Source organism: Nannospalax galili, unplaced genomic scaffold (assembly GCF_000622305.1).
Source record: "Nannospalax galili isolate Female #2095 unplaced genomic scaffold, S.galili_v1.0 scaffold1082, whole genome shotgun sequence".
NCBI classification, from domain to species: Eukaryota; Metazoa; Chordata; class Mammalia; order Rodentia; family Spalacidae; genus Nannospalax; species Nannospalax galili.
In genome coordinates, this window is record NW_008348580.1 from 960,354 (window position 1) to 972,241 (window position 11,888).

Genomic DNA, 11,888 nt, shown 5'->3' on the forward strand with positions numbered 1-11,888 from the left:
AGGGTCTCCCTGTAGCCCCAGCTGTCCTGGAACTCACTATGTAGACCAGGCTGGCCTTGAACTCTCAGAGATCCACTTGCCTCTGCCTCCCAGGTGCTGGGATTAAAGGCGTGCACTACCACGCCTGGCTGAAAAGATTTGATTTTTAAGTTTGTGTGTGTGTGTGCACGCGTGCGCGTGCGGGTACCTGCCTACCTGTCTGTGGACATGAGTGCAGGAGTCTACATAGGCCAGAAGCGTCATCCTCTGAAGCACATTATTGAAAATAGTAAAAATAATCTTAAATATAGCCTTTTTCTCCCATTATATTATTCTTTACTACTTATCTGTTTTCAGGTAATTGGCAATTGTTGAAATATTAACCAGGTTTATGAGTAAGATGCTAAAAATTGCAGTTTGGTGTTGGAGTCTGCATAACACTTAAGACAAAAAAGTCAAATTCAGTGGTGGGTTGTTGGTGGGATGGCCACTGCCTTCCCTTATTATTTCTAGTTAATATTGTTCTCAGCAAATAGTTCTGGCAGAATGCTCCTTTAAGTCCAGTGCAACATGTACTGGTTAGGCAGGATGGGGATTTGAAGCTCTCACTTCTCTGTAAGGAAATTTCTTTATTTTTTTTCCCAAATGGTTTCCAGAACTATCAAAATAATACCATTTGCACATTTTCAGACACTTTTCATGCCTGAAAAGAGCAGCTTGGAGAGGAAACTGAGTACGCGTTGGGCACTGGGAGAGCTGTTTTACAGCTGGGTATTTCACATAAATGCTAAATGAATGTCCTTTTCCCATTGAGGCTCAACTGTAGAAGAGCCAGAGCCATTCAGTTGAAATGAAAACTGCCTCACACAGGCATTTGGGCTTGTAAATTAACTCTGCTTCGTAACCTGCAAACAGCAGTATGTAGGACATTGTACGGTTCTCAAGTAAATCTGGCAGTAGTGAAGGGTTGGTGGGCTGCCTGCTTCTCATTAGAGATCCTGTCTGGCTGCTTTCCTGAGAATGAGTGGTAGATTGTTGACACCTGTTTTCCCGTCCAGCCTGAGGATGTGAAGTGTGCATCAGGAATGTCCCAAAGTGCTTCCTTGTGTCCCAGTTGGTGGAGCTTCGTGCTGCTTAGGAAGAAGGGTGGGAGTCCTTTGCAGGAAGGGGAGATGAAAAGAACAGTGAGAAGCTGGCATAAACTAGAGTCTCATCCTCACTTAGTGGCTTCTGGTGGTGCTTATGGTGCATGCTCTAGGTTGGTTATTCATTTGGCAAAGAAAAAATAGCATGTCCTTACATGGGAAGACCTCACATATTTCCAAAGTAACGAACATGTAGTTGAAAATATGAACACATTAGAAATAGGTACATGGGGCTGGAGAGACAGCTCAGGGATTAAGAGCACTTGTTATTCTTCCAGAGGACCTGGGTTTGGTTCTCAGCACCCCAATGGAGGCTGTTGCTCTCACTTGCTGTTCTTCCAGAGGCCCCAGGTTCAACTCTCAGCACCCACATGGGGACTCTGTCTCCCTTTCTAGCTTGTGTGGGCACTACATACATACCAGCAAACATACTAGCAATCAAACCACTTGTACAAATAAAAAAATATTAATTACTTTAAAAAATAGGTAGAAATGGTTCACTCTTAGAGCCAAATGTTAAGCTATTTAAGAATGAACTTAGCCTTAAGATGCATTAATGGTATGGTCCATGTCTTTGCACATTTCTTTCCATGTATCTGATGTTAGCTACCTTTGCCTATTATGATATCTCTTGTAAAAACTGACATTTTCCTTTAAAAAAATAAATAATGCCATAGTGGCATATGCCTTAATTCCCAGCACATGGGAGGCAGAGGCAGAGGCAGACTGATCTTTATGAGTTTGAGGCCAGCGTAGTCTACATAGCAAGTTACCAGCCAACTGCGCTACAGAGAGACCCTGTCTCAAAAAGGCCCAATAATAATAATAATAATAATAATAGCAACATTTTTGCCTGACTCATTTGTGGGACTTGGCTGGGTCTGCAAAACATTGGCCTCCATTTTTGAACTATGGGTGAATAGGGTTAGGATTGGGTCATGACCTTGGACCAGAGTGAAATTAACTGGCTCATAATGTGATTGAACTAAAGACCTTGGTCTCATTATTACTATGTTTTACACAGTTGAGTGAATCAAACATTGTAGAAAGGGCTATCAAGGTATCACTTAGGAAGAGATATGCATATCAGTAGTCAGGAGTAAAATCAAACCCAGGTTCTTCCTTCATGTAACACCCAGGGGTTTATCTCTTGTTATTAAGAGTTTGTATGTGTTATTTAATCTAATAAAAAGTAAGGTGGTCAAAGCATAAAGACTCTCCTGTGTTAGTTTTTTTTGACAGTGTTAAGTGTAGTCATTTTCCTTGCATAACATTAGACTTTTTTGTAGAGGCTGCTTTAAACAGCAAGATTATTTTCATTTTCAATGTGTAGCGTCTCATAAATTTATTGATGATGCCTTTTTCTTCTTCTCTAAAGTCGGAACAACCCAGTCCTGCCAGCTCCAGCTCCAGCTCTAGCTCCAGCTTCACGCCGTCCCAGACCAGGCAACAAGGTATCAGCAGCTCCCAGGCAAACAATGTGACATTTTTCCTATAAAATATCTTAATGAGTTTATTTATGACCTATCTTCTACTGTTTTATTATTTTGAATGGTAACTTGACTTTTATGCAGTTGTATTTATTTCCCCCAGGAATGCACTTGAGTATTATTCTGACATATGAGGCCAGGTTCTAGAAATTCCCCCTTTTCCAGTCCCTGCCATCATATTATTCTCATTTCACAAACAGATTATAGACACAGCCCATTCCAGGGAGTTCCCTAAGGAAATACTCTAGCTAACTGAACCTGACTTCGGAGGCACTGACAGAGCAATATGCTCGCATACTTCCTCTCCAGATATCTCTCATTTGTTTTTCTACATTTTAATAGGACTTTTTAAAAGAAAAAGTGCATTTTCTGTATTTTAAATTTGTTTTTCACTATTCATGATCAGATGTTAACCAGTACACTGACTAAATTAAACTAGAACATATATCAAATTATATTTTCCATGTATATATAAAAATCTTCAAATGTGGGCTCTGTTTTATTTTTACATAATGAAAGAGGGTCAGTGAATAATTTGTTTTCTAGTATCATAGTGAACATCACTATTCTCCTTAGCCACACAGAATTTCAAGTGACCTTGTGTGTTTTAAAAAGAGATTAAATTGGTGACTGTATTGGGCTAAGGCTAAGCTTCCAAGAAAATATGTGGAATGAAAGAGTGTCAGTGAATAATTTGTTTTCTAGTATCATAGTGAACATCACTATTCTCCTTAGCCACACAGAATTTCAAGTGACCTTGTGTGTTTTAAAAAGAGATTAAATTGGTGACTGTATTGGGCTAAGGCTAAGCTTCCAAGAAAATATGTGGCTATTCAGAAATCTTGTTTCATTAACTTTCAAAGAATAAGACCATAAATTAAAGCAGAGAAATCCACGTTTGCAGAATGCGAAATTGTAGGGAATATTTTAGAACTGAGTACTTAGTGATAGCTCAGATTCCTATCATAGATCCCAAATGAAAATACCTCTTGCATTTTCTTGATTGCCTTACGTGTTCTTTTGCCAAAATTAAAAATACCTATTTTATTTTCATCATATTTAGAGTAGTAAGATGGAGGGGTGATCCTCAAAATGAATGTATGTGTGTTTTCAGGTTTGTCTGGTCCTAAAATAAAGTGGGTTTAACTCTTTTTTTCTCTCTCTAATACTGGATATGGTCTTGAATTTTCTGGGTACTTGCTTTATTACATGGTCATATTTATGTTAATACATGCTGATATTTTGCCAGGAATTTCTTAAAAAGTAACATGCAAATTGGCTATATAAAATTGTTGTAACAAGACTTGCTGTTCAAGATCAATGGGAAGATCAGAGATGGGTCATTACACCATGGAATTGAAATACTTTATAATCTAAACTTGACTTGCTTGACCTGAAATTGACCTTGAAATAAAAGAAACAGCTAAACTTTAATAGATCAAAAACTACCACACAAAGGCTACATTACCAAGAATGAGCTACATCCACAGTGGTTTATTAATTGCAGCTTTTCAGTACATGGATTAATTTAGCAAAATATACAGGAAAAAAGTCCTATAAAATAGAAGTTCTTTAATAAACATGTGGGGGAGTCTATGGTGAATAATAGTATTGAGTAGTTATTACATTCTAGATACTGTCCTGAATTTGGTTGCTAAGTCATATAACTATACAGAATAATGATTATTCTTAGCCAGTGGTCACTGCTGGCAAGTATTCTCCGGTGTCTAATATGGTGAAGTGTGTTTGAGGTGTTGGTTTGATTGCTGTGGTTCACTGTCATCACTCAGGTCCTTTAAGGTCTATCATGAAAGATCTGCATTCAGACGACAATGAGGAGGAATCTGATGAGGCAGAGGATAATGACAATGACTCTGAAATGGAGCGACCTATAAATAGAGGGGGCAGCCGAAGTCGCAGGTGAGTGGGGGGGAAGAGAGAGAGAAAGAGAGAGAGAGAGAGAGAGACCCAGCAGTGGAGCCATACCTTTTCACCAGCTTACTGGTGAATTACAAATGTTTGAAATACTGTAAACAGTGGCAGCAAATGTGAATGAGTTATAGCTCAATTGGTAGAGTGTTTGCCTACTTATGCTAAAAGCCCTGGGTTCAATTCCCAGCATTGCATAAACTGGGTATGGTGGCACATTACCTATAATCCCAGTACTTGGAGGTAGAGGCAGGAGGATAAGAAGTTTAAGATTACCCTCACTTACATATCAAACTTTGAGCCACTGTGCATGGCACCCTCCTACCATCTCAAAACAGGGAAGGGGAACAAATAGTTGAATTAATTTGAAACTGGTGTGCTTACATTCACTTTTACAGGAAACCATTTTCCCTTTTTCTAGAAAGAAGAGGGGTTTTCTTCTAAAACCTTTATAGGAAGAAGCTATATTAGAGGTCCATGTTATTTGAAAGTATATGCCATGAGTCATATTCATCTGCAGAGTTGGTATAGACTTGCCTGTGGGAGGTTCAGCATGTGAAGAAACTGCTGTTTGTAGTTAGATATACATAATTGGCTCGTCAATTATATGTATGACCTAATTAAAACTAGGTTCACTTGTGTGTGTTTTCTAGAAAATAAATTCCTTGTAAGTATGCTGACAATTAGATTCCTTACGTAGCTTTAATGCTGAGAGGCATAATTCCACATTATAAGATTCATGTCACTTATAATTAATAGTCAACTTGAAATTGCCATGAGGATTTCATTTTTTTATCATGAGGAAAACAAATAGGCATGCTTACTCTAATGTGTTTTAAGTAGAAAAATATCAATCTACTTGAACTTCAAATCCAATTATATTTATAATATATTGCAGTAAATGTTTCCCCATTATCCATTACTATGTAGATAGCCCTGAAATACCTAAGAAGAATGGACAATCTGTATACTACTTAACTGGTAATTCCCTGGTGTCCTTGAGAAGAGCTGCCCTTTCAGAGAATGTAAACCATACCAGATCCTTCTATGACTACTTATAGTCAGACTCAAGACATCTTTGGTCTCCCCAATACACCTACCTGTACTACCTTTATAGGACCCTTAAAGCCTGGGCCTTGTAATGTTGCCCTCTGTGATCCTATAAGAAGGAAATTGGTAAGGCAAAAGGACCTAAAAAAAAATGGGCTGAAACTTGGAGTTAAAGAACTAATTTAGATCAACCAAAATCCCAACCACTGTCTGCTCTCCAGTTTAGCTAATTAAATAGAAAAATATGGGGCTGGGGAAATGGCCCAGCAGTTAAGAGCACTGGCTGCTTTTGCAGAGGACCTGGATTCTGTTCCCAGAACCCACATACATGGTGGCTAAAAACTGTAATTCCAGTTCCAGGGGACCTGACAGCCTCTTCTGAGCTGCATGGGCATTGCATGCATGACATGGCCATAGTTACATACATGCAGGTAATAAACTCTTGTATACACATAAAATAAAAATAATAAATAAAATATATATGTAATTTTTGGTCTTTTTGAGACAGGGTCTCCCTGTAGCCCCAGCTGTCCTGGAACTCACTATGTAAACCAGGCTGGCCTTGAACTCACAGAGATCCGCCTGCCTCTGCCTCCTGAGTGCTGGGATTAAAGGTGTGCACCACCACGCCCAGCTATAAAATATTTTTTAAAAAAGAAAAATACATGCTCTGTATTGTTTTCCAAGTTATTGTTTATAACATCCAGATTAGCTGTTTGTTACCTACTCATTTTCTGCCCCATCCAGAGTCAGCCTGGGTCATCCAGAGATCACATATTTTACTGATTTGTGAGTTGTCTCATGTGAATGTACATTAGGGACAGTTTTCTTTTCCACTCTGCATGGCAGCTCCGTGTAACATTTGATCTTTAGAGCACTTGTGCAGTCTCAACTGTTTAATCAGTGTAAATACTCAGCTTTCCACTTCAGTTGAGAAGCGTTTGAAAGCAGTGCTTCAACAGAGCACTTCATTAATGTAATTTATAGTTAAGAAAAACAAGTTCTATTGGTTTGCTAAAAGGATGTTCTGATGTATCCTTTTCGTTTCCTATCATGACTGTCTAAATATATAATAGAGCTAGGATTTGATTGCCTATTCAGAGTGAAAATAAAACTTTCCTGATTTCTATAGCATTCTCTGTCTCTGAGAAGAACATTATATTAAGTTACAGTATAACCAGAGATGGGAGCGAACACTGAAGCCCCTTTCTGAAGGAGCACATATATTCAGAAGAGTGGAGTGAAAAACCATTTCCTCTCTAGGAAAAAAAGTTCGGTTTTATTCTCAGAAGAAAAAAATAAGTAGGGAGAGGATGGTGTTTTTATTGTCTTTAGATGTTGAAAGATATTTTTCTAAAACAATTATCTGAAATATAGTTTGTGTACTGTGTTTCCAATAAATTATATATCTATGCTCAGTAGCAGAGATATTGAATCATGACACTTTAGAAATAATGAATGTTGGTTCTAGAATGTTAGACTTCCCACATCAGTCCAGTGCAGTGGCTGTGGCTGAACACTAGCTTTGGGTCGTATTTCTTGGCTTTGAATTCTAGAGCCTCCATTTTACCTCTAACCCCAGCTGAGAGACCCAATTTTCTGAGTCCCAGTTTATTCGCTTATGAAGTTGGAGATCATTAGAAAAGAACTAGCAGGTGAACACCTGACATGAGTCCAGATACAAAACAAGTGCCAGTACGTGTCAAAATTATATATTAAAACCAGCTTTTCAATGGGCAGTGTTCCTTGCTTTTCATGCCTATTTTCATGGTTATTTGACTGTTGTCTGTCTGTAGTGATGCATATAACTGTTCAGTGTTTCTCTTCAGGGTCAGCTTGAGTGATGGCAGTGATAGTGAAAGCAGTTCTGCTTCTTCACCCCTACATCATGAACCTCCACCACCATTATTGAAAACTAACAACAACCAGGTAAATTGTGCTGTTGGAACTTTTAAAGACCCTGCAGATCTATACAATTTTACCCAGAAGATATACTTTTTACCTCTTAATTTTACATTTTTAAAAATATGTGTATGACTTTTGCCTACAAGTGTGTAAGTGCACCTGTATTGTGCATTACCCATGGAGACCAGAAGAGGACGTTAAATCCCCCAGAGCTGCCATGTGGGTGCTGAGGATTGAACCTGGGTCCTCTGCAAGAACAGCCAGTACTCTTAACTGCTGAGCCATCTCTTCAGCTCTTACCTCTTAAACAGAATTTCTCTTTATTACAAATAAATGGGAATCCACAACTTCAAAGGAGGCACATAAGATAAAAGCACTTCTGTTGTCATAAAATGAGTATTTTCCATTGGGTGGATGAATTACGTAGGTACAGAAAGGGGGGTAACTTAAAGTGTTGCCTATTCATTCCTGATTTCTATGTATTTTATCCCAAATAGGTGACTTAGTAAGAAAGAACATGGTTTGGGGACTAGAAGAAAGCCTGGTTTGCCTGGGTTTAGGGAACTCTTATGAGCCCCAGTTTCTTTGTCTGTAAATAATACTAGTACCCACCGTATAAATTATTGGAAGGATGACAGTTTTCGTGGAGAATAAGATGATGCATAGTATCTACTTGGCACTCAGTTATTGATAAATATTTATTATAAATGCTTGGCTTCAGTTTCTCATTCATTTTATCCCTATCTAAACTGTCACTTAGCATTGTAAAGAATAATTAATAACACTGGGCGTGGTGGTGCGCACCTTTAATCCCAGCCCTCAGGAGTCAGAGGCAGGCAGATCTCTGTGAGATCAAGGCCAGCCTGGTAGTGAGTTCCAGAAGGGCTGGGACTAGGAAGACCCTATCCAAAAAAAAAATTAATAAAACAGAAAATAGTGATGATTACCATGTTAAAAATTGAGCTAATAGAAAGCTTATAATTTGACAGTTAACTCATAATGCAGCTATCTGGATAAGATCTAAACAATTTTGAAAGCTCTGATAAAGAGCTTGTGTTAAGTAAATTAATACGATTGGAGTATTTTCATTATTTACTAAAATAAACTGTTTTCAACCATCATGAATTTTGAAAAAGCCTCATTCTGTATGGAGTTGATACTCATTACAGTAAGTATTCTTATCTTTTTTGTGTAGGCAGATTTCCTACAACCTCTAAAATAGTTGTTTAATTCAAGTTGACCTATGAATATTAACATGAACATTAAAGGGCTGCATTTTTCTAAAATTGTTGTGTTTCCTAAGTGTTCTGCTATTTAAAATATCTTGTACCTGAATTTGTAATCTTTGTTTTCATTGGACAATGTTATATTACAGCTCTGAGGACTTCTTTTTCTCTCCCATTTTATAGAAGCAAAAATCTCTTAAAATTTAAAATTCCTCATTTATAAAGTTCGTCTGCAACCTATACCCTTTATTGTTGGATAGGAATAGCACCAGTGCTTTGCACTGCCCAGGTATAGCTCAGTGGTAACAGGAGTAAAACCCAACTTCTTCATCTTGTTTCTAGCCTAGCTATCCTAATCTTCGCTCTCTCAACAATCAGCCATATTGTTGGCTTGGCCACCTTGCTCCCTAGCATGACTAGTGAGGTGGAATGTAGAGTCATGACCAATCAGGTGAGGAGAGATAGCTAGCTATCTTTTTGTAAACTTGTGCTTTAGTAAGAGCTAATGAAAGAATAGAATTAGGATCGTGATATACTTTATATCCAAATTAAGGCTGTTCCAGTGGACAGCATATCCAGAATTAGGATCCCAGAAGTAGCAATGTCAGGAGTTAAGGGCATTGGAAATGTTTCTATGCTTTCTCCAATCTCCTTCAGCATCTCTGGTGGGTACCATGATCAGATGGCTCACTAAGTAAATATAGCTCCAGCAATTTTCTACCTTGTCCTTCCTGAATGGATAGTGTTGAACTGACTGATTTTAGGGAAAAGTATAGATTCTTTGTCAAACTTTTTACTTGTTCTTACAAACCAGACACCAAAGAGTATCATGTATCCAAAAGAGTAAATTTCACTTTATATGATTAAATAATATACCACTAATTCCTTGGAATGTTTATTGTTGAATGTAGCTTCACACATGCATATCATCAACCTGCCAGTAATACTCAGTTGCATATCTCGTTCCCTACGCACCTGTAAGCATAAGTAAAAGTCCATATGCTTTCGGTGTCAGCTACCCTGGAGTAGGAACGTGTGTTCTACAGAAGCTCTTACCTCCTTGGACCTTTGTTTTGGAGTTGAGAGCAAGAACAGGTTTTTGAAATTTTATCTAGTAATGTTTTCTTAACCCTCAGATCACCAGCTTTGGGCCAGGTCAGCTTTGGTGTGATCTCTTAAAGTCAGTGTTCAACGACATTAAAAAAATATTTCTTAATTCTCCAGAATTTTCTTAAAATCTTAAACATTACCTAAATATTGTTCTGGAATGTTTTTAGCTTTATATTTGAATGTGTAAGGGAGGCACACTAGAGAACACGTGTGCAAATATGGGGTGGTGCAGAGTGTCTGATATTTTACATTAAATAAAATAGATGAAAAAAAACAAGGAAGGCTAACTTTAAAGCCCCTGAACATTCTTCTCTCATTCCCTTTGACTGTTGTGTTAGTTAGCCTTCCATTGCTATGACAAAATATCCGAGAAAAACAACTTAAAGGTGGAAAGGTACATTTTGGTTCATGATTTCAGAAATTTCAGCCTGTGGTCATTGCATCATTGTTTAGGGCCTATGATAAGGCAAAACATCACGGGAACTGTGTAATGAACAAACCTTGTGTAAACAAGAAACACAGAGGGACAGTGAGAGAGAGGAGGAAGGGAGGGAGGGAAGGGAGGCAGGGGAAGAAGAGATGTATTAGAGATAACTCCCTTCAACTAGATCTCACCTCTACATTTCCATCACTTTCCAGTCAACTTAGAAACTTATCAGTGGATTCATACATCCAGAAAGACAGAGCCCTTGTGATCTAGTCACTTTCTCAAATTCTCTGAAATCTGCTGCATTGGGAACAAAGCCCTTATCACTTGAGCATTTGGGGACACATTGCAATTCCAAGTCATTAATAATTGCCCTCAATACTTGATAATGATTTTGTAAATTTGGGTAAAGTACCAGGCACAATAGAATTGTTTGTTGCCTTTTCTCAAATCTTCAAGAGACTAGGGAAGAGGTAAAATGCTTATTGAGTCAAATATTTTCTAACTACCAAAGAAAGTGAACATAGAAAGCACCTCATGTCAACAAAGCAAAGAATTAGCCTGAGTGTCATTAGAAACTATCAGTGATGGCTAACATGGAAAATCTGCCAGTAGAGAATTCATCTACTGAATGATTCTCATGTACACAAAAGAAAAGACCCAGAAAAATATAATCCCGAAATTTTTATTATCAAGCCATATCCTCAGATTAAGGGAAATAGGATTACTCAGTTATCAGAGATTACTGTCTGTGGTTTAGCTTGGCATTTTGGGTGGCTCTGTTTTCCACTATACAGCTTTTTAGGGAATAATAAAAGTATTACATGCATTTAACCGAAGATGGATTTTTTTTCACCACCCCCCCCACACTGCTCCTTGTCTCCTTGTGTGAGTTACAAACAACCACCCAGATCTTTTTTAGCCAAGTCTAGAGGAGGGAGGGAAGATATGAGGGGATTTGATTAAGGATGTGATCCACTGGGTCCAAGTTAATGTTCAGAATATCATAAAACCCCTATCCACCTGCCAGACATGAGTAAAATCCAGGAGTCTATCCAGTTAAACTGGTTTGAAATAAACCTTTGGAAGACAAGGTGTTGTAGTTTTATATTCTGGAGTAGTTCCCTAAAGATAAGAAATGATCACAAATACCACAATTGTCTTCAGCATGGCTCAGCTCTCTCAGAATGAGGTTTTGACAGAGCTGTTTATTTTGGAGCTAGGAGAGATCAAAGAAGGAAGATTAACTCAGCCCTTTCTGGGTAGCCACTCAGTAACTTGAGGCGGGTCACTGACACCCTGAGCTTTTGTTCCTTCCACCCCAGCCTCAGAAGAAAGAAACTAGGATTTCAGTGTGCTTTGCCCTTCTGTGCTGTCGCACTTTCAGAATGTGTGGTGTTGAACTTAAACACCCAAGTGTTCTGCCTGTTTTCAGCTTTGAAGAAAGGTTGCAGGACTGTCTAAACCTAATTTGTAAAGTTCCTTTGCAAACATATCATCTTCAGACAGTGCAAGGAGTAGGGGATGGGGCCCTGGGAGGGGTAGATGTGCTGGGAACAAACTTTAGTCCTTTAAAGCACAAGACAAGAGGGCTGGCAGTCGTCCCCCCCCCCCCCCCCCCCCCCCC

The 11,888-nt window shown here is 38.5% G+C and overlaps 1 protein-coding gene across 4 annotated transcripts in view; it reads left to right on the forward strand.

Moving 5' to 3' along the window:
• The window catches only part of Mllt3 (MLLT3 super elongation complex subunit), a 357,726-nt gene that overhangs the window by 333,198 nt on the left and 12,640 nt on the right, over positions 1-11,888 (forward strand). For all 4 annotated transcript variants that reach the window (XM_008845527.3, XM_017801213.2, XM_008845528.3 and 1 more), the window contains exons 6-8: positions 2,503-2,578; positions 4,405-4,534; positions 7,423-7,522. In XM_008845527.3, coding sequence (XP_008843749.1) covers positions 2,503-2,578; positions 4,405-4,534; positions 7,423-7,522 — 306 coding nt within the window. The remainder of the gene's footprint in view (positions 1-2,502; positions 2,579-4,404; positions 4,535-7,422; positions 7,523-11,888) is intronic.